Source organism: Engystomops pustulosus, chromosome 6 (genome assembly GCF_040894005.1).
Source record: "Engystomops pustulosus chromosome 6, aEngPut4.maternal, whole genome shotgun sequence".
NCBI lineage: Eukaryota > Metazoa > Chordata > Amphibia > Anura > Leptodactylidae > Engystomops > Engystomops pustulosus.
Genome location: NC_092416.1, coordinates 165,953,036 through 165,976,921, shown reverse-complemented (window position 1 = coordinate 165,976,921; position 23,886 = coordinate 165,953,036). Strand labels below are relative to the sequence as shown.

Genomic DNA, 23,886 nt, shown 5'->3' with positions numbered 1-23,886 from the left:
CCTCATGGCGGCGGCCGCCCCTCGGTATTCGGTCCCCAGCCGCCACTACTTTTCCCGATGTGCCGTCCCAGCCCTGCACCAGCACGTGTCAGACAACATCATCCGTGCCCTGACCAACGCCGTTTCTGACAAGGTCCACCTGACCACGGACACGTGGACGAGTGCTGCCGGGCAGGGCCACTATATATCGCTGACGGCACATTGGGTTAACTTGGTGGAGGCTGGGACCGAGTCTGACCCTGGGGCTGCTCATATACTGCCGACGCCGAGGATTGCGGGGCCTACCTCGGTCCAGGTGTTTCAGGCCTACTATGCCTCCTCCTCCTCCCACCCCTCCTCCACCTCCTCCTCCGAACTACCATCCGTGGGCACGGCGCCATCAGTCGGTAGCTCTAGGCACAGCAGCAGTGCCGTCGCTAAGCGACAGCAGGCGGTGCTCAAACTGCTGAGCCTAGGCGACAAAAGGCACACCGCCCAAGAGCTATTACAGGGCATCACGGCGCAGACTGATCTGTGGCTGGCACCGCTGAACCTCAAGCCGGGAATGGTTGTGTGTGACAACGGCCGTAACCTGGTGGCGGCTCTGCAACTCGGCAGACTGACACATGTGCCATGCCTGGCCCATGTGTTAAATCTGATAGTTCAGCGTTTCCTCAAGACATACCCCAATCTGTCTGATTTGCTCACGAAGGTGCGCCGCATCTGTGCGCATTTCAGGAAGTCCAGCCCAGATGCTGCCAATCTCAGGGCAGCGCAGCGCCGCCTCCAACTGCCCGCTCACCGACTGTTGTGCGACGTGCCCACGAGGTGGAATTCAACACTGACCATGTTATCCAGAGTTTACCAGCAGCGCAGAGCGATTGTAGACTGCCAGATGTCAACTTCCACCAGAACTGGTAGTCAGGTCAGTCAGCTTCCTCAAGTCTACAATGAGGAGTGGACGTGGATGTCTGATATCTGTCAGGTGCTGAGTAACTTTGAGGAGTCAACACAGATGGTCAGTGGCGATGCCGCCATCATCAGCCTCACCATCCCGCTGCTTGGCCTGTTGAAAAACTCTCTGGTCAGCATGAAGTCGGAAGCTTTGCGCTCGTCACAAGAGACAGGGGAAGAATATTCCCTTGTTGATAGCCAAAGCACCCTCAGGTCTGTTTCTCAGCGCATATCGGAGGAGGTGGAGGTGGAGGAGGAGGAAGAGGAGGAGAATGTTGGCGAGACACAAGAGGGGAGCATTGCTCAGACCTTCACTGTTCAGCGTGTATGGGCAGAAGAAGAGGAGTTGGAGGAGGAGGAAATGGACAGTCAGGCCAGTGAGGGGAGTGAATTCTTACGCGTTGGTACTCTGGCGCATATGGCAGATTTCATGCTAGGCTGCCTATCCCGTGACCCTCGCGTTCAAAGAATTTATTCCAGCACCGATTACTGGGTGTTCACTCTCCTGGACCCACGGTACAAGCAAAATCTTTCCACTCTCATCCCTGCAGAGGAAAGGAGTTTGAGAATGCATGAATACCAGCAGGCCCTGGTGCACAAGCTGAAACAGTATTTCCCTTCTGACAGCGCTAGCGGCAGAGTGCGTAGTTCTGCGGGACAAGTAGCGAGAGAGAGTAGGCGAGCAGGCAGCTTGTCCAGCACTGGCAAGGGTACGCTTTACAAGGCTTTTGCCAGCTTTATGTCACCCCAGCAAGACACTGTCACCTGTCCCCAGTCTCGGCAGAGTAGGGCTGATCTTTACAGAAAGATGGTGAGGGAGTACGTAGCTGACCATACCATCGTCCTAAATGATCACACAGCTCCCTACAACTACTGGGTTTCAAAGCTGGACATGTGGCACGAACTGGCGCTGTACGCCTTGGAGGTTCTTGCCTGCCCTGCCGCTAGCGTCTTGTCCGAGCGGGTTTTCAGTGCAGCTGGTGGCATCATCACCGATAAGCGTACACGCCTGTCGACTGACAGCGCTGACAGGCTGACGCTTATTAAAATGAATAAAGCCTGGATTTCTCAGAATTTCCAATCTCCACCAGGTGAAGGAAGCTCAACCTGAATAATTGATCCACTCCTCCTCCTCCTCATTTTCCTCCTTCTCCTCCTCTTTGTACAGTAAAGCAGAGGAAAATGGCTATTTTTTGACAGGGCCCACTGGCTCTTGCTATAGTACTTTATGCATTTAATTTTTCTGGAGGGCCACCTACCCGGTCCTCTGTTTGAAACAATTTTTGTGAGTGCCACATACAGGCACTCAATCTATTCCATTTTACTGCAGGGCCACCTACCTGCTCCTCTGGTTTGAAACATTTTTGGGACTGCCACATACAGGCACTCAATCTATTCCATTTTACTGGAGGGCCACCTACCTGCTCCTCTGGTTTGAAAAATTTTTGGGACTGCCACATACAGGCACTCAATCTATTCCATTTTTCTGGAGGGCCACCTACCCGGTCCTCTGTTTTAAAAAATTTTTGGGACTGCCACATACAGGCACTCAATCTATTCCATTTTACTGGAGGGCCACCTACCTGCTCCTCTGGTTTGAAAAATTTTTGGGACTGCCACATACAGGCACTCAATCTATTCCATTTTACTGGAGGGCCACCTACCTGCTCCTCTGGTTTGAAAAATGTTTGGGACTGCCACATACAGGCACTATCCAAATTAAATTGTCTCCATAGCAGCCTCCACACGTTGTCTCCATTGCCACCTCCAAAAGTCGTCCATATAGCTGCCTCCATACATCGTCCCTTTATCAAACGAGGTGTGTCAGGCAGAAATTTGGGTTGTTTTCATGGATTCCACATCAAAGTTGTTAACTTTGTCGCCACCCTGCTGTGTTATCCACAAAATATACTGACAAACTTTTACCATTTAGGGATATTATTTCAGCGCTTCTTGCGCATCTGTTTACATTCCCCTCACCCGGCATATCCTAAACTTATAAGAACGCTACTACACTTGATCTTATACAAAAGGTTCTTAGAAGTGCTGTTTGGGGAGTAGCCTAGAGACAGGGGCTTGGATTGGCGAAAGCTCGCCTGGCAGCGGAGCGCCAGCTCCATGCGCATCATGCGCTTCTTGCGCATCTGTTTACATTCCCCTCACCCGCCATATCCCAAACTTATAAGAACGCTACTACACTTAACTTGGTGCAGGCTGGGACCGAGTCTGACCCTGGGGCTGGTCATATACTGCCGACGCAGAGAATTGCGGGGCCTACCTCGGTCCAGGTCTCAAAGGCCTACTATAAAAATATAATAAATGGAATTGCTGTCGCTTGAACCACTCAGCCGTCATCTTATATACCGGGTCCAGGGTGAATGGGACTGCAGAGAAGTCTGGTGCCTGTTGGTTGCTGGATAACAGATGGGAGGACGACACAGGACGGGTTAGTAGAAGAGTTAAAACTTCATGCAGTTAATGAGTGTTATAGGCTTGCCTAAAGAAATGGGTTTTAAGAGCACGTTTGAAACTTTGGAGGTTAGGTATTAGTCTGATAGTCCGGGGCAGAGCATTCCATAGAATTGGTGCAGCTCTAGAGAAGTCTTGGAGACGCGAGTGGGAGGTCCGCACTAGGGTAGAGGTTAATCTAAGATCACTGGCGGATCTAAGAGCACGGGTTGGGCGATAGACTGAGATAAGAGAGGAGAGGTAGGGGGGTGCAGCATTATACAGAGCTTTATGGATGAGGGTTATTATTATTTTAAACTGTATTCGAAAGGAGACTGGCAGCCAGTGCAGCGACTGGCATGAACTGTAAGCATACATGGTCCCCTTATCAAACGAGCTGTGTCAGGCAGAATTTTGGGTTGTTTTCATGGCTTCCATGTTAACTTTGTCGCCACCCTGCTGTGTAATCCACAAAATATACTGGCAAACTTTTATCATGTACCGATATTATTTGAGCGCTTCTTGCTCACCTCCTTTGGTTCCTCTCTGACACCCATTGGTTTGAAGCCTGAGTCCAATTAGGGTATGTCGCCATGCCACTCTCTAGCCTGCTGCCGCTGCCTCTGCATGCCGTCCCCTATAGTGTCAGGGTCAATTATTGGATGTTTTAGATGCTATCTAGCTTCATTCTGTCACTCTGTCATGGCCATGCTGTTGCCCATAATTTTGGCATAATGGTGCGATTAGGCAGCCTCAGAGGCATCCATGCATGCTGCCCCTGCTGTTTCCTGTCCATTTCCGTGGTGTTTCCATCCTTTTCTGAGGTTCCCAGGTGTTTGGCCAAGCTTCCCTGTGCAGAGCCTTGGTCCCCTTGAAAAATGCTCGAGTCTCCCATTGACTTCAATGGGGTTCGTTATTCGAGACGAGCACTCGAGCATCGGGAAAAGTTCGTCTCGAATAACGAGTACCCGAGCATTTTAGTGTTCGCTCATCTCTAATCATAATATCAAATTATTACTTCACCTGTTTCCAAATGAAGAAACAGGGGCCCATTATAGAGTGTTAGAACCTGGGGCCCACCGGAGGATTCTCTGATGCTCTGGTGGGCCAGTCCGACACTGGTCACAACAGTACACCCTGCTATAAATGATGCCATATGATAGATTAGATATTACAGGGAGGGCACCAAGCCTTATAATCTTCTGCCAAAGATTTTAAAAATATTTTAAATATATATATATTTATTATTTTCTATAGTATGGACCATATAATGATCATTGTTCTCTGTTATTAACCAGGAGAGTCTTAGTAAATACCTTGCATAAAAATATATAAAAGTATCCATCAATGGTCCAGCAGAACCAGCAAACTTACCGCATTATACTTTGGCTTTGTTCACATGGTCTTCTAAAAAAAATGTTTTTTTGTAGACCCAGTTGGTATAGAACTTTGTTCTCTTCATGGCATTAATATTGCATCCCATCTCTGCCCCTTTAAGAGCAGCCAACACAAATATACACTTTTTAATAGGCAAAATGCAATTACACTGACTCATTTTGACAAACACATAAATGGTACAAATTATTTTCTCCAGTAATTAAAATAGGGACATAAGCCTTCAAAAAAAAAAACACTAATTACTTTACGAGGGCCGCATGAAAGGAGAACATTAATGGGTCATTTAATATGCCATTAACCGGTCCCCTCTCTAAATAGGAGGAGAAGCTCTCACCAAATGGTATTGAGATGAGGCCGGCTCTGACAGATTAATTAGCAACGTTGTGTTCTGTACGGATAACTTCTGTCACCTATCCATGGTATAGATGGGGGGAGAACTTACTCAGAGCAACTACCCTCCCCGCCCTCATAGATACTAATTACAGAAAGATGATGGCACTAGGGGTATGCTGGCACATAATGTACATGTAGTGGGCTGGCTGTGATGGACATTCAGCAGCAGTGTCACCCTGCATTGATGTCTTTTGATGTGACCCAAAACAGTTGGGGATCATTAATGGAGTAAACATAGTGCTAGGGGTTTTTTTCTTTGCCGGAAGACCATAGGAGTAAGAAGAAATATTGTTACTTGCCATTCTCCGACCCCTCATTCCCACGACCTGGATATTTTCTGTTAACACATCTGATAGACATTTGCCCTTTATTTGGCCCTTATGGGTTTTTTTCTGCAAAAATTGAGAACTTTTTAATATTTAAAAAGACCTCTTAAGTAGTGATGGGTAGACCCGAATTGCAAAGGGTTCAGGTTCTCCGGACCCAACCCCACACTTCATTATAACCCGAATTTTGAGGGTCAACTCATCACTACACTTAAGCACAACATATTAGAGCTTGAATATGGTGGGGTGTCTTGGGCAAACTTTTTTCTTTCACGGTTAAATGATCCTCCCCTTTAAACTTTTTAATTTCACTTTTAAATAAAACTCCCCAATTGTGTGTGTCTGAAACTCGATTATAGTCGTCTTCCGGCGATTCATGAAGGTCCTGCGCCCGATGTCCACCAGGTGTCGCTGCTGCGCCGAGGTCCGCCGAGTTGCGTCGGAGTTCACTGATCTCTTCCTGGTGCATGTGAGTATGGCCCGTGCGACCAATTTTTTGCTTTAAATGCGGCGGTTTTTCCGAATCCGTCGGGTTTTCATTCGACCACGCCCCCCGATTTCCGTCGCGTGCATGCCAGCGCCAATGCGCCACAATCCGATTGCGTGCGCCAAAAACCCAGGGCAATTCATGGAAAATCGGCGCAAATCGGAAATATTCAGGTAACACGTCGGGAAAACGCGAATCGGGCCCTTAATAAATGACCCCCAATGTGTTGCAAGAAATGAATACCTTTGGAAAAGGACCCTTAGCGGGTCCTAGAATGAAAATCCATCCTGATAAACCAGGGAGATTACTCATAGATCCAGGCACCGTGACTGTGGTATCTTTTTATATCTGTTATCTATTGCCAACTTCCTTCTAAAATCAGTTTTTTACATCATGATAATAATCCAGAAGAGCAATCCCAGTCGTCCCCCCCCCCTTTCAATGCTATAGATTCACAGGTTGTTACACTGAGTGAGCACTTCACGCCTCCCACTGTGCGCTTAAACTTTCTCCGCTGCCGTGAGATTACGTCAGGCTTAGAAAGCAGGGGGGAGGGGAAGACAGTATAACAGCCTGTGAAGCTACAGCATGGAGTTGCCATTCAGACTCTTTAGCATAAATTTAATAGTTGGATTCTATAAGAAGAAGAGACTATGGATATCATATATGAGAAGATTACCAATCACGGTGCCTGGATCTATGAGTAATGTCCCTGGTTTATCAGGATGGATTTTGATGGTAGATTTCCTTTCTAGGTCAACTCTAGGACCCACTTTTACAGATTCAATTCTTGTAACAAATTGCAAATCTAGAAAGTTGCTCTTTTACTTTTGTTTTTTTGCAAGTCCTTCAGCTGCTGATTTGGGTGCTATCTACAGTAGGTCCGATTTTGCTATGACCTCCCTCAAAATAATACAATCCTTCAGCATAATAAAATGTATGGGGGATTTGGTTGGATAAGCAAAATCATGGTCTGTCATGATGAAGCTCTGTATATATGTGCAGAGATGTCTCTGGGAACAGTGACTAACAGATGCCTTGCTCATTACTGTCAAAGACAAATCCCTAATGAACTCCAATTCTGCCAGAAATTAATTGTTCCGAATAAAAAGCAAAAAGTAATCTCAGTGGTGACAAGTTAACATCTTTAGAGTGAAAATGTAGTAAATCCACAGGGGTCCTAAACTCTGCACATTTCTAAATTCACAGCCTATCCAATAAAACAGATGATGTCACCTACCTGTCACATTTGGTTATGCTCCTGGTGGAGCTGATTGTATGACTGTTGCAAACTGCCTGCGGTGTTTATTGCCCCTGTGTTTTTACCCTACCTGAGCCTATGGAGATCTGTTTGTCACCCATCACAGACATTGGAAACTACTGTGTTCTTAATGGAAATCTACCATTTGATGTGGTGCATTATGAAACAAACATACCTTGAGAATGCTGTAGCGACACTGATGCAGGATCATATCTTGGTTAATCCCTGAGCTGAGTGGTTTTGCTGAAAAAACTATTATAATATTCAGGACTTTGGGAAAGCTGGGTCAAGCTGGCTGCCTGGATAAACACATTACACACGGGAGTTTGTAATTACAAATAGAGGTTAGTCAAGACATGACCAATCAACCTGAGCTGGATGACTCATACACAGCAGCTGGGGGACAGTGCAGCAATTGATTATTCTACCTTCAGGCACAACCCAGGGATTACATCATGCTCTCCTGCAGAGAATAACTCACGTGCTAGGAGAAGCGCTGATGGAGCCATAGAAGTGACAGAGCTTCATTATCATAATGTTATATCTGTTTTATCAGCAAAACCACTCAGCACAGGGATTAAACAAGATATGATCCTGCATCAGTGTAGCTACAGTATTGTCAAGGTATGTTTGCTTCATAATTAGAGATGAGCGAACATGCTCGTCCGAGCTTGATGCTCGTTCGAGCATTAGCGTACTCGAAACTGCTCGTTGCTCGGACGAATACTTCGCCCGCTCGAGAAAATGGCAGCTCCCACCGTTTTGCTTTTTGGCGGCCAGAAACAGAGCCAATCACAAGCCAGGAGACTCTGCACTCCACCCAGCATGACGTGGTACCCTTACACGTCGATAGCAGTGGTTGGCTGGCCAGATCAGGTGACCCTGGGATAGACTAGCCGCTGCCCGCGCTGCTCGGATCATTCTCTGTCTGGTTGCCGCTAGGGAGAGAGCTGCTGCTGGTCAGGGAAAGCGTTAGGCTGTTCTATTAGCTTACTGTTAGGCAGGAGTGATTCTCCAAGAACCCAACAGCCCTTCTTAGGGCTACAATAACGTTCTACTTTTTTTTTTTTTTATTTGCATCTAGTACCATTTTGTGAGGAATTAGCAGGGGGACTTGCTACCGTTGTGTTTAGCTCTTAGTGGCACACAAATCCACCTCAAACACCAAAGTGGGAAAATTTAGTAGGGGTTGGATTTCAATTAGGCACAGTCTGCCATTTTTCCTTTTTTATTTTACGTTTATTTTGTTTAATAACTCAGCGTCATCTCATCTGGCATAGTAGTGTGCTTTCATACTTGGCTAGAAAATAGCCATAGGAGAATCCAAACGGCTTACGCCTACAGTAGCGTTATATATTTGATTTCTGGTTGATCTGCTGGTGGCTGTCCTTGCTGCAGTGCATATACTAGCCAATTGTGAGCAATTTGTAGTGAGACTTGCGACCGCTGTGTTTTGCGCTTAGTGACGCACATATCCATTGCAAAGACCGAAGTGGGAAAATTTAGTAGGGGTTGGATTTCAATTAGGCACAGTCTGCCATTTGTCCTTTTTTATTTTACGTTTATTTTGTTTAACTCAGTGTCATCTCATCTGGCATAGTAGTGTGCTTTCATACTTGGCTAGAAAATAGCCATAGCAATAGGATAGCATCGTTTGGTTTTAAAAACTCAAAAACACAAAAAAAAAAAAAAAACACAAAAAAAAGTTAAAAAAAAATTAAAGCTATAACTCTCATTTTAAAAATGTTTAACCCGAGGGCTAGGGGTAGAGGACGAGGGCGGGGACGTGGGCGTCCAACTACTGCAGGGGTCAGAGGCCGTGGTCCTGGCCGGGGTGAGACACCACCTGCTTATGAGGGAGCAGGGGAACGCCGCAGAGCTACACTCCCTAGGTTCATGTCTGAAGTTACTGGGACTCGTGGTAGAGCACTGTTGAGGCCAGAACAGTGCGAACAGGTGATGTCGTGGATTGCTGACAATGCTTCGAGCAATTTGTCCACCAGTCAGTCTTCCACGCAGTCCACCCATGTCACCGAAATCGCCACTCCTCCAGCTCCTGCACCTCAGCCTCCTCCCCCCAGTCTGCCCCCTCCCAGGAAAATTTGGCATTTGAACCGGCATACTCTGAGGAACTGTTTTCTGGACCCTTCCCACAGTCACAAACCACTTGTCCGGTTGCTGCTGAGCAATTTTCCGATGCCCAGGTTTTCCACCAGTCACAGTCTGTGGGTGATGATGACCTTCTTGACGTAGTGGAAGTGTGTAAAGAGGTGTCCGACGATGAGGAGACACGGTTGTCAGACAGTGGGGAAGTTGTTGTCAGGGCAGGAAGTCCGAGGGGGGAGCAGACTTAGGGATCGGAGGATGATGAGGTGACAGACCCAAGCTGGGTTGAGAGGCCGGGTGAACACAGTGCTTCTGAGACGGAGGAGAGTCCTCGACCAGAACAGGTTGGAAGAGGCAGTGGTGGGGCCAGACGGAGAGGCAGGGCCAGAGCTGGTGCATCAGCGCCAAATGTGTCAACTAGTGAAGCTCCCGTGGCGAGGGCTCTTGCGGCGAGGGCTAGATCTTCAGAAGTCTGGAGGTTCTTTAAGGAAACACCGGATGACCGACGGACTGTGGTGTGCAACATTTGCCAAACCAGGCTCAGCAGGGGTTCCACCACTACTAGCTTAACTACCACCAGCATGCGCAGGCATATGAATGCTAAACACCCCACTCAGTGGCAACAAGCCTGTTCACCTCCGGCCGTGCACACCACTGCTCCTTCCCCTGTGTCAGCTGATAGTCAGCCCCCTGCCCAGGACCCTGCCACAAAAACCCCATCGTCGCCTCCACGATCCTCCACAGCATCCACCAGCGTTCAGCTCTCCATACCCCAGACGCTGGAGCGGAAACGCAAATATAGTGCAACCCACCCGCACGCCCAAGCCCTTAATGTGCACATCTCCAGATTGCTTAGCCTGGAGATGCTGCCCTATAGGCTAGTAGAGACCGAGGCCTTTCGCAACCTCATGGCGGCGGCCGCCCCTCGGTATTCGGTCCCCAGCCGCCACTACTTTTCCCGATGTGCCGTCCCAGCCCTGCACCAGCACGTGTCAGACAACATCATCCGTGCCCTGACCAACGCCGTTTCTGACAAGGTCCACCTGACCACGGACACGTGGACGAGTGCTGCCGGGCAGGGCCACTATATATCGCTGACGGCACATTGGGTTAACTTGGTGGAGGCTGGGAGCGAGTCTGACCCTGCGGCTGGTCATATACTGCCGACGCCGAGGATTGCGGGGCCTACCTCGGTCCAGGTGTTTCAGGCCTACTATGCCTCCTCCTCCTCCCACCCCTCCTCCTCCGAACTACCATCCGTGGGCACGGCGCCATCAGTCGGTAGCTCTAGGCACAGCAGCAGTGCCGTCGCTAAGCGACAGCAGGCGGTGCTCAAACTGCTGAGCCTAGGCGATAAAAGGCACACCGCCCAAGAGCTATTACAGGGCATCACGGCGCAGACTGATCTGTGGCTGGCACCGCTGAACCTGAAGCCAGGCATGGTTGTGTGTGACAACGGCCGTAACCTGGTGGCGGCTCTGCAACTCGGCAGACTGACACATGTGCCATGCCTGGCCCATGTGTTAAATCTGATAGTTCAGCGTTTCCTCAAGACATACCCCAATCTGTCAGATTTGCTCACGAAGGTGCGCCGCATCTGTGCGCATTTCAGGAAGTCCAGCACAGATGCTGCCACTCTCAGGGCAGCGCAGCGCCGCCTCCAACTGCCCGCTCACCGACTGTTGTGCGACGTGCCCACGAGGTGGAATTCAACACTGACCATGTTATCCAGAGTTTACCAGCAGCGCCGAGCGATTGTAGACTGCCAGATGTCAACTTCCACCAGAACTGGTAGTCAGGTCAGTCAGCTTCCTCAAGTCTACAATGAGGAGTGGACGTGGATGTCTGATATCTGTCAGGTGCTGAGTAACTTTGAGGAGTCAACACAGATGGTCAGTGGCGATGCCGCCATCATCAGCCTCACCATCCCGCTGCTTGGCCTGTTGAAAAACTCTCTGATCAGCATGAAGTCGGAAGCTTTGCGCTCGTCACAAGAGACGGGGGAAGAAGATTCCCTTGTTGATAGCCAAAGCACCCTCAGGTCTGTTTCTCAGCGCATATCGGAGGAGGTGGAGGTGGAGGAGGATGAGGAGGAAGAGGAGGAGAATGTTGGCGAGACACAAGAGGGGACCATTGTTGAGTCCTTCACTGTTCAGCGTGTATGGGCAGAAGAAGAGGAGTTGGAGGAGTTGGAGGAGGAGGAAATGGACAGTCAGGCCAGTGAGGGGAGTGAATTCTTACGCGTTGGTACTCTGGCGCATATGGCAGATTTCATGCTAGGCTGCCTATCCCGTGACCCTCGCGTTCAAAGAATTTATTCCAGCACCGATTACTGGGTGTTCACTCTCCTGGACCCACGGTACAAGCAAAATCTTTCCACTCTCATCCCTGCAGAGGAAAGGAGTGTGAGAATGCATGAATACCAGCAGGCCCTGGTGCACAAGCTGAAACAGTATTTCCCTTCTGACAGCGCTAGCGGCAGAGTGCGTAGTTCTGCGGGACAAGTAGCGAGGGAGAGTAGGCGAGCAGGCAGCTTGTCCAGCACTGGCAAGGGTACGCTTTACAAGGCTTTTGCCAGCTTTATGTCACCCCAGCAAGACACTGTCACCTGTCCCCAGTCTCGGCAGAGTAGGGCTGATCTTTACAGAAAGATGGTGAGGGAGTACGTAGCTGACCATACCATCGTCCTAAATGATCACACAGCTCCCTACAACTACTGGGTTTCAAAGCTGGACATGTGGCACGAACTGGCGCTGTACGCCTTGGAGGTTCTTGCCTGCCCTGCCGCTAGCGTCTTGTCCGAGCGGGTTTTCAGTGCAGCTGGTGGCATCATCACCGATAAGCGTACACGCCTGTCGACTGACAGCGCTGACAGGCTGACGCTTATTAAGATGAATAAAGCCTGGATTTCTCATAATTTCCAATCTCCACCAGGTGAAGGAAGCTCAACCTGAATAATTGATCCACTCCTCCTCCTCCTCATTTTCCTCCTTCTCCTCCTCTTTGTACAGTAAAGCAGAGGAAACTGGCTATTTTTTGACAGGGCCCACTGGCTCTAGCTATAGTACTTTATGCATTTAATTTTTCTGGAGGGCCACCTACCCGGTCCTCTGTTTTAAACAATTTTTGGGAGTGCCACATACAGGCACTCAATCTATTCAATTTTTCTGGAGGGCTACCTACCCGGTCCTCTGTTTTAAACAATTTTTGGGAGTGCCACATACAGGCACTCAATCTATTCAATTTTTCTGGAGGGCCACCTACCTGCTCCTCTGGTTTGAAAATTTTTTTGGACTGCCACATACAGGCACTCAATCTATTCCATTTTACTGGAGGGCCACCTACCTGCTCCTCTGGTTTGAAAAATTTTTGGGACTGCCACATACAGGCACTATCCAAATTAAATTGTCTCCATAGCAGCCTCCACACGTTGTCTCCATTGCTACCTCCAAAAGTCGTCCATATAGCTGCCTCCATACATCGTCCCTTTATCAAACGAGGTGTGTCAGGCAGAAATTTGGGTTGTTTTCATGGATTCCACATCAAAGTTGTTAACTTTGTCGCCACCCTGCTGTGTTATCCACAAAATATACTGGCAAACTTTTATCATTTACCGATATTATTTCAGCGCTTCTTGCGCATCTGTTTACATTCCCCTCACCCGGCATATCCTAAACTTATAAGAACGCTACTACACTTGATCTTATACAAAAGGTTCTTAGAAGTGCTGTTTGGGGAGTAGCCTAGAGACAGGGGCTTGGATTGGCGAAAGCTCGCCTGGCAGCGGAGCGCCAGCTCCATGCGCATCAGCCGCTTCTTGCGCATCTGTTTACATTCCCCTCACCCGCCATATCCCAAACTTATAAGAACGCTACTACACTTAACTTGGTGCAGGCTGGGACCGAGTCTGACCCTGGGGCTGGTCATATACTGCCGACGCAGAGAATTGCGGGGCCTACCTCGGTCCAGGTCTCAAAGGCCTACTATACCTCCTCCCAACCCTCCTCTACCTCCTCCTCCTCCGAATTACCATCCGTGGGCATGGCGCCATCAGTCGGTAGCTCTAGGCACAGCAGCAGTGCCGTCGCTAAGCGACAGCAGGCGGTGCTCAAACTGCTGAGCCTAGGCGATAAAAGGCACACCGCCCAAGAGCTATTACAGGGCATTCCACATCAAACTTGTTAACTTTGTCGCCACCCTGCTGTGTAATCCACAAAATATACTTACAAACTTTTATCATTTACCGATATTATTTCAGCGCTTCTTGCGCATCTGTTTACATTCCCCTCACCCGCCATATCCTAAACTTATAAGAACGCTACTACACTTGATCTTATACAAAAGGTTCTTAGAAGTGCTGTTTGGGGAGTAGCCTAGAGACAGGGGCTTGGATTGGCGAAAGCTCGCCTGGCAGCGGAGCGCCAGCTCCATGCCAAGATCCAACTAACATAGTTTTAACTGCAGCACCTTTAATCTACTACTAGTTCACTGCCTCCATACATGGTCCCCTTATCAAACGAGCTGTGTCAGGCAGAATTTTGGGTTGTTTTCATGGCTTCCATGTTAACTTTGTCGCCACCCTGCTGTGTAATCCACAAAATATACTGGCAAACTTTTATCATGTACCGATATTATTTGAGCGCTTCTTGCTCACCTCCTTTGGTTCCTCTCTGCCACCCATTGGTTTGAAGCATGAGTCCATTTAGGGTATGTCGCCATGCCACTCTCTAGCCTGCTGCCGCTGCCTCTGCATGCCGTCCCCTATAGTGTCAGGGTCAATTATTGGATGTTTTAGATGCTATCTAGCTTCATTCTGTCACTCTGTCATGGCCATGCTGTTGCCCATAATTTTGGCATAATGGTGCGATTAAGCAGCCTCAGAGGCATCCATGCATGCTGCCCCTGCTGTTTCCTGTCCATTTCCGTGGTGTTTCCATCCTTTTCTGAGGTTCCCAGGTGTTTGGCCAAGCTTCCCTGTGCAGAGCCTTGGTCCCCTTGAAAAATGCTCGAGTCTCCCATTGACTTCAATGGGGTTCGTTATTCGAGACGAGCACTCGAGCATCGGGAAAAGTTCGTCTCGAATAACGAGTACCCGAGCATTTTAGTGCTCGCTCATCTCTATTCATAATGCATCAAATCAAATGGTAGGTTTCCTTTAACAAAAAAAAAAACATTTTCCAATATTTTTTTTCACAAATTAAGACCAGAGGCGTAACCACGAGAGCTTCAGCACCATAGCAGACTACACCCTACACCTTAAAAAAATTATAAAAATTTGTATATGTTTTTAGAATCACACAAATCAATAGACTCCTATATACACACATTTATATACAATAAAACTTGACACATATTTATACAATTTTACACACATACATGTATACATTCATAGACACACTCATGCAATATATACACATTATATACAGTATATATGCACACATAAAATATATACACAGTATATACTCACACTTACAGTATATACACTTCAAATGCAGACACACTGGGGCACATTTACTTACCTGGTCCGTTCGCGATCCAGCGGCGCGTTCTCTGCGCTGGATTCGGGTCCGGCCGGGATTCATCAATGCAGTTCCTCCGCCGTCCACCAGGTGGCGCTGCTGCGCTGAAGTCCGCTGGAATGCCTCGAAATACACCGGCCTACCCAGGATGAAGGTGAGTGAAATTTTCGCGACACAATTTTTTTTTTAAATGCGGTGGTTTTTCCGAATACGTCGGGTTTTCGTTCGGCCACGCCCCCCGATTTCCGTCGCGCGCATGCCGGCGCCGATGCGCCAAATTCCGATCGCGTGCGCCAAAAACCCGGGGCAATTCAGGTACAATCGGCGCAAAACGGAAATATTCGGGTAACACGTCGGGAAAACGCGAATCGGGCCCTTAGTAAATGACCCCCACTATATACAGTAAATATACACACACACAGCATATATGCTAGGAAGTGGAGATGAAATATTCCTAGCCCTCCCTCCCTCTCCCCTTATAGTTCTCATTTCTGCTGTTTATCATGGAGAATGTGAAATGTTATATACATAAAATGTTGCACAATGTGCAGCACAATGGGGTAGGTTTATAAAGCTGCCTAAGAGTAAGAATGTGCTTAGTTGCTCATGGCAACCAATTACAGCTCAGCTTTCATTTTACCAGTGCTCATCAATGTTAGAAAGGGGAGCTGTAATTGGTACCATGGTCAGCTAAGTACATTCTTACTCTTATACAGCTTGATAAATCTCTGCCAGTATGTATAAAATGGTGCACACCCTCCCTTCTTCAGTGTGTCAGGTCAGATATCAGGGCCCCCTGACACTGCGGGCCCCATAGCAGCTGCTATGGCTGTTCCCACTGTAGTTACGCCCCTGACACAGACCACAAACAGACAACAAAAGAGTGAGAATCATCACCTTTATGTAAATTCTGAATAAAATGTTGAAGCATCATGGCATTAATAGTGGACGCAGATGTGGAATAGAAAAGAGTAAAGGATGCTCTGCAGTAAGTAAGCGTAAAATAATACAAGGTGGGGGGGGGTGCAGGGATGGATAGTTGTGTTTCTACTGGGAATCTTTTTTTTAAAAACTCTATCTTCTACAGGATTCAATCAGTAAGCAGCTTGTCTACAGCATGCATCAGCTGCAAGGAAACATGCAGTATGGCACCGAAAAACATGGATACTTGTACAAGAAGAGTGATGGGTACGTGAGCTGGCTACTCTTGTGTTACTTGTTGAGCACACAGGGCATTGTGGGCTTTACTATCCCATGTAAAAAATAGATGTACAATAGAGGGGGGAGGGGGGTATTTTTGCTTTCTGTCCAACCCTATTAAGAGTCATAGGGGGAGATTTATCAGAAGTGTCTGAGAGCAGAACTGTTCTACCAACCAATCAGAGCTCAGCTTTCATTTCCCCACAGCTGTTTACAAAACTAAACCTCAGCTCTGATTGGTTGAACAGTTTTACCTCAGAAACTTGATGATAAATCTCCCTATTACTTTCCATGGCCCATATGCTAATAATGGAATTTGGACACCAAATTATTTGAGACCAAATGGAAAAATCTAGGTCTCTAGATTTCCTTATTACTGCGGAGCCTGTGTATTATCTTCTCTCTGTATCCTCAGGCTCAGGAAAGTGTGGCAGAAGAGGAAGTGCTCAGTCAAGAACTGTTACCTGACCATTGCACATGGAACGGTATGTGGATCTAAGAGTATGACGATACCTGAAGATACATTTACAAATAATAGTTTTATACATGTCTTTTTACAAGGATCGGTATTTATTAACCGTCAGGTCAATCAACCTCCTGATTATAACACTAATTCGGGGACTTTCAAGTATAACTGTGCATGTTTTCTAATGTTTCCTAACTGTCTGTTGTTAAGGAAGATCTGTGTTCCAGCTAGACTACAGGTTTACTTCAGCCCTCCCTGAGTTTTTTTTTACACAGCTCTGAGCAGTGAGTGCTAACTCTTACCTGCTCACTCCCTCGCTATAGTTGTCTATAAACATTATTTTCTAAAAGAATTGTTTCTCTCCCTGTCTGTTATTTTAATTTTCAGCTTGATATGAAAAGATGGGCTGAGCAGAGATTGATAAGATTTTTGTTAGAAAGTAATGGCAATAAAATACTATAGCCAGGGAGAGAGCTGAAAGGGTTGATTGTTACTGCTCAGAGTTGTATAAACTAAGGTTGGCTACACACAAACATGTACTTAAAGCATCGGGCGCTCTAGTTCAGCAGACAGATAGGGAGTCCTTGCATCCTATTTCTGTATGACGCAAGGACTCCATTCCTGTGCAATGTGTGCTGTCTGTGGGATTGGACCTACAAAAGGGTCCATTTTGCATGGGCTGTACATGTTCGCCTTACACAGTAAGATAAGGGGTAAGCATGTAGTCAGCCTCCATAGACACACACAATATTATAGGATGGAATACGGAGGGAGAGCTCTTCAGCCTCATTTTTACAAAAACTAAGCAGAATTACTTAAAAAAGTACCTTAAAAAAATTGTTCACAACAATCCACCCAGTTGATACATTTTAAAATTTTGTTATTGGTAACCAATCGACAACTGTCTTACAGCAGTGTCCCATGGGAGTGGCCAGTAAAAAAAAGCAGCCCTCCACACCCCCCAGCGTCGGGAAAACGTTACATTGGGGGTCATTTGCTAAGGGCCCGATTCGCTTTTCCCGACGTGTTACCCGAATATTTCCGATTTGCGGCAATTTTCCCTGAATTGCCCCGGACGTGGGGGAGCCTGAAATGCTCCTGATGTCAGGTTCCCTTTAAAGGTGCTTTCCAGGTTCATAATACTGATGCCCGATTATAAAGTTCAGATTTGTAGGGGTCCAACACCCCCTCTAGAATAACCACATAGAACACGATTGGAAGTTCAGCTTCCTTCTTTAAAGAGAACCCGTCATGCAAAATAACCCCCCTAAACTAAATATATTTTCATAAACTGCCATTAGAGAGCATTGCCTCTATCCCTTCATTGTCCCTCTACATGCCTGTAACCCTAAGCAATGAGGTCCTAAAGCTGTATGCAAATGACCTGTGAAATGTCCAATGAAGCATTAGCATATTCAAGCTGTCCACTCTATTCATGAGTGGGAGGCACAGCCACACCCCCAGTGCATGACTGACAGCCTGTATAATGATGTGAGGCTGTATAATGATGTGCTTCCTGGTGCTGGTGGCCACGCCCCCTGCAGCCTGTGTGTGCATGTGTGTGTGTGTATAGGAGAGATACAGCAGCTCCAGGCAGCCATGTTACAGCAGAACATGTCAGATTCATGTGTAGCTGATGTCTGTGTCTCTCACCTGTATATTAGGAGGATGCAGCATGTCAGCAGATGCAGCAGACACACTAGCAATGCTTTACTATACATTACACACAGACATGAGCAGGGGGAGGAGAGGGGAGGGGTAACAGGGGTGACATCACTGCCTCTGACCATGTGACCAGCCTCATTTACATAATAAAGAAAAGATGATTTTACAATGAATAATGTATGAAATAACTAGATAAAGGCTGGGATGGATCCTTGTGAGCTGCTCCAACAGGTAGTAGTGACAGGACAAGTGACACTGACCTGATGACAGGTGTCCTTTAAGTAATATATAACTCCAAGACTTCTAAGACCCTGTAGACACTTGAAACATCAGTGTGCAGGTGAAACACAATTCAATCGTTGACACCAAAAAAACGAGTACATTAGTGATAACAATTTCACGAGACAACAATTTTAAAGACCTATGAGAAACAATTGTACAGGCAGTCCCCTATTTAAGAGCACCCGACTTACAGACGGCCCCTAGTTACAAAGGGACCTCTGGATGTTGCCAATGAAGCTTTAGTGTTAATATTGATTCTTATGACAACCCAAAGGTTTTAAAATCCAATTGTCACAGAGACCAAAAAAATGTTGTCTGGAATTACAAATATAAAATATACAGTTCCGACTTACATACAAATTCAACTTAAGAACAAACCTACAAAACCGATCTTGTACGTAACCCGGGGACTTGTACGTAAGGTGGTCCCTTAGGTTCCTTGGGTTTGTACTTAAGTTGAATTTGTATGTATATCTGTATTTGTAGATCTGTATATTTTATAATTGTAACCCCAGACAAATTTTTTTTTTTTTTGTCCCATCGACAATTGGATTTTCAATATTTTTTGCGGTAATGGGACCAAGGATTATGAATAAAGCTTCATTACAGACACCTTACAGCTGATCATTGCAGTCTGGGACTAAAGTAACATCCAGAGAGGTCACAGGGGGCAGAGGGGTCCGTCTGTAACTAGGGGTCGTCTGTAAGTCGGGTGTCCTTAACAACAAGAATTATAGTAAAATTTTCTCTGTTGTCTGCAGCCTAATCGACAACCAGCCAAACTAAACCTGCTGACGTGCCAAGTGAAGCCGAATATGGAAGACAAGAAATGCTTTGACCTGATCTCCCGTAGGTTCCCTTTCTGTTTCTTTACTTTCTAGAACTTCCCACATTCCCCATCAATCCCTCCATTCTTTCATAGCTCTAAACACTAACACCCAAAATCTTATAGAGGTATAAAAGAGCTGCTAGTTTTGTTGCATTTATATGAGATAGGGGAGTAATCGTTATCAGTCCGAAAGATTCTAGTAATGTTAGTAATGTCCCTTTAAATTCTTTGCAGGTTAACCCTTGAACGTGTGGATCAAGTTTTTATAGTTTTAAATAGTAAATAGTAAAATAGTAATTGACCCCGCTGAGAAGATGAAAAATACTTTGCTTGGCGAATCTTTATTGTTTACTTCCCTTCCCCTAAAATATGAGGCTTTATGGTTTCTCAGTTCAACAAAGATATTCTAGACAAACAGAAAAAGACCAAGCACTAAAGTATCAGTAGAGATGTGCAAGTAAATATATAGACCTACATCTCTCACAAAAGTACAAAGACCCCTTTTCTTTCATGAAGGTTTTATAGATTGACATAATTGAAGTAGTTAAAGGGGTTGTAACAACTTATCCCCTATCCACAGGACAGGGGGTAACAAGATGATTATGATTACTTGTGGGACCCCCACCGATCACAAGAACAGGACCCCAGGCAAAACAGGCATTTTGCCACTCCACCCAATAGTATGAGAATGTCGAAAATACAGTACAATTGAATGGAGTGGCAGGAACGCATGGTCAACCCGCCACTTGTGAAAATTAAGACCTCCATTCTCGAATTGTGGGGGGACCAATTCTCATGATCAGTGGGGATCTCAGCAGTTGGACCCTTACCGATCAGCTTATAACCCCTATCTGTGCAAACTTGGCTTGGCACAGACTCTTTAAAGGGGTATTCCCGTCTGGGCATTTACATTTAAATAAATTCATGTAAACATTTCTTCAATTGGATGTTAAAAAATATGTTCCTGTGTGAAGATAATTTCTCATAAATGTGGCCATGTTGTCCCTTAGAAACGAGATGGCTTCCTCGGATACGACCACCACACAATCTGGCAGCGGTGGCCAGACATGAGCTATTGAGTCCTGCCGGACCACCTGGCTTCAGCAATCAATACCACAGGACGGCTGTGCGACCTACAGTAACTCCCGTATATTTCATATACAAAAAACTTTTGTGTCTTTGTGCAATCCCTCCAGCAGAGGTGGCCGTATCCAAGGACACAATCTCGTTTCTAAGGGACAATATGACTACATTTATGAGAAATTATCTTCACACAGGAACATTTTTTTTAATAACATCTAATTGAAGAAATGTTTATATATGGCAGATTAATGAAACTAAATGTGAATGTCCAGACGAGAATACCCCTTTAAGAGACGAGAATACCCCTTTAAGCCTTTCAGTGGTGGATTTATTGGTCTTGTATTATGTTGGTGTCCATTTTTGCACAAGTGACAACAGGAAGAGTCATTGTATTAGTCATCAGCTACTATATTCTCAGAAATGGTGACTTCGTTGACTGAACAAGGTTATAGAATCATCATTTTCTGAGAAATTAGCTGAAAGATGACAATCAACATGGCGACACTTGCTTTTATTAACTTTTTCAAAGAAAAAAAACCTCTTTTGCAAAGAGAATTCCCATACATTTTTTAATGTTAAGGCCTGTACACATCACCAGTGTTTTCTTTTATAATGGGGAGGCGGATGTGAACTCAACTTTATAGGGAATCTCCAGGCAACAATAACTAATAGGCAATTGTATATGTCCTGAATGAAAACTGTGAATATTTTTTATTCCAGATAACCGGACGTATCATTTCTTGGCAGAGGATGATCAGGATTGCGTTGCGTAAGTATCCAAGCGTTGGGATAAAAAGAACGATGGCTAGTTTATATTTGCTCCCCAAAAACCTCTGTAATCTTTGATATAGTGGAGGGCTTTTTTAAGAAAGACTCGGGAATATGTAGTCAACTTTGCAATGAAAAACTGGAAATTGCACTACCCATCTTCAGTTTAGTGACTACGCCCATTCTTCAAGAAAAAAATATCATAAAAAAAGACACTTGTCCATCAAGTTCAACCAAGGAAGGGAAGGGATTGGATGAGGAAGGGATTTAGGGGAAACAATTCTATATAACATAACCATCAATGTTATTTAGGTGTAAAAAGGCATCTAGACCCTTCTTGAAGCTCTCTGCTGTCCCTGTTGTTACCAGCGCCTGAGCTCGGCTATTCCACAGATTCACAGTTCTCATAATAAAAAAGCCTCTAGTGATTAAACCTTGTTTTCTCCAGACGGAGACAGTGCCTCCTCATCTTTTGATTTGATTTAATCTGGAACAACTTTCCACCATATTTTTTGTATGGACCAGTCATATATTTATATAAATTAATCATGTCCCCTTGGCTTAATCTATAGACGTGTCTGGGGTTCTACTTTCTTTGTTTTTTATGTATAACTAAGCATTGTGTTTATCTGTTCTCGTAGCCACAATACCTGAATTCGATATTTTCTGTTCCAGTTTGTGCATGTCCACGATGCCCAGGTTATGTTAGAGCTTTCCTTCTCTCCCTGTATTCAGTCATTTGGATCTTCTCCAGAACCTTCCCTTTTCTTATTGTGGTAATAGCAAAGGCTTTTATTCTTGCCTGATCTTTATTATTGTAACTTCCCTCTCCTGTCTATCTGGACACGGCAGCCATGCTCATCTCACCGTCCTTTCTCTACCGTTACACTGCTCTGGTTGCCCATTCTTCTCAAAATATAATTTAACTTCTCAAAATCAGCACAGTGGTGCACAACCCTATGGGGCAAATTTACTTACCCGGCCCATTCGCGATCCAGCGGCGCGTTCTCTGCTCTGGATTCGGGTCCGGCCGGGATTCATGAAGGCAGTTCCTCCGCCGTCCACCAGGTGGCGCTGCTGCGCTGAAAATCATCTCCACGCGCCGGAATGCACCACCTCGGACCAGGTGAAGGTAAGCGGTCACCAAGCGACACTTTTTCGGTTTTTAAATGCGGCGGTTTTTCCGAATACGTCGGGTTTTCGTGCGGCCACGCCCCCCGATTTCCGTCGCGCGCATGCCGGCGCCGATGCGCCACAATCCGATCGCGTGCGACACAATCCCGGGGCAATTCAGGTACAATCGGCGCAAATCGGAAATATTCGGGTAACACGTCGGGAAAACGCGATTCGGGCCCTTAGTAAATGACCCCCTATATCTTATCTCTGTCCACCCTTCCTGTGTTCTCTTCTCTAAAGCTATCTATCATAGTTCGAACCTCACATTCCTCTCCTCACATTCCTCAGCAAAACTCCTCTTGAGCTGCACCAATTCTTTGGAATGTGTTACGGTTAAACAGGTAAATTACCTACAACCGGAGCTTTATCGCTAGGTGCTCCCCCAAAATGACTCGGTCACGTTGCTTTTGCTTTACTGATGTCTAATAAAATTATCCAAGTGAGATACATTTAACCCATAACTTTACAGGGCTTGTATTGCTGAGAAAAACCAACTTTATTGGCTAAAGAATTTTTAAGTTAGTAGAGTGAGATCCGCTGAGATCCCAGAAGATGTCTGTAATATAGTCTGATCTCTTTCAGGTGGATCTCTGTACTAACCAACAGCAAGCAGGAGGCCCTGAACATGGCATTTCACGAAGCTCGACCCAGTGAGGAGAACAGTATAGAAGATCTCACCAAAGCCATTATAGAAGATATCAGACGAATGCCCGGGAATAGCGTGTGCTGCGACTGTGGAGCTCCAGGTGATACATCAAAGCAACTCTCCTCCTCTGAGGAAATGTAATTTGTTCTAAAGAGCATGGAGCTAGAACCTTCCTTCTCCTCCATTGTTTGACCTACGAGAGACCATAGAGCTTGAACCCTTTGACTCTTTTTTTTAAAAAGCAGGTTGCAATAGGATAGCATCAAAATAAAAATATACTGGAATGCGCTAGTATTTCAGTATATTGAATGAGCAATCAGACCTTTTAGGGTTCAAACACCATAGGAAGGCCTAAATATTAGTTTAAAAAAATCTGTAAAAATATAGTTTTCGCACGGCTGGAGAGAGCCTTTGACAACAACTCCAACAATGCCTATATCATCCTACTGGCTTCTTCTTAGCCTGAGATCCATCCTGATATATCTATAAGACCTACTTGTAAAATCCTCTCCAGCTTCTCTTGAAGTGGGTGGGCACTTCCTGATTGTGACATCAGCTAAGGGGACTGAGGCCAGAGCTGCTTCCCTCACTTCCCATAATGCTGAGCTCTCCTCACATACAGTAGAACAAGCAGCCCAGCCAATCAGGACACAGAATCCCAGTCTGAAGCCTCTACTCAGCATTACTGGGAAGACAGAGCTGACAGCGCCCCTCACTGGTTCAGTAATTCACTGATTTATCTATCTCATTCAACAGATCCAACCTGGTTGTCTATTAATCTGGGTATCCTCACTTGTATCGAATGTTCTGGTGTTCATAGAGAACTTGGGGTCCATCATTCCCGGATCCAGTCCCTCGCCCTCGACAAACTTGGAACTTCAGAACTTCTGGTAACAGAAT

The 23,886-nt window shown here is 46.1% G+C and overlaps 1 protein-coding gene across 1 annotated transcript in view; it reads left to right on the top strand.

Moving 5' to 3' along the window:
• LOC140064909 (arf-GAP with SH3 domain, ANK repeat and PH domain-containing protein 1-like) overlaps positions 1-23,886 on the top strand; it is a 131,653-nt gene that overhangs the window by 81,941 nt on the left and 25,826 nt on the right. Inside the window, exons 10-15 of the mRNA XM_072112231.1 lie at positions 15,959-16,059; positions 16,487-16,556; positions 19,246-19,333; positions 21,117-21,165; positions 22,923-23,086; positions 23,743-23,876. Of these exons, the coding sequence (XP_071968332.1) occupies positions 15,959-16,059; positions 16,487-16,556; positions 19,246-19,333; positions 21,117-21,165; positions 22,923-23,086; positions 23,743-23,876 (606 nt within the window). The remainder of the gene's footprint in view (positions 1-15,958; positions 16,060-16,486; positions 16,557-19,245; positions 19,334-21,116; positions 21,166-22,922; positions 23,087-23,742; positions 23,877-23,886) is intronic.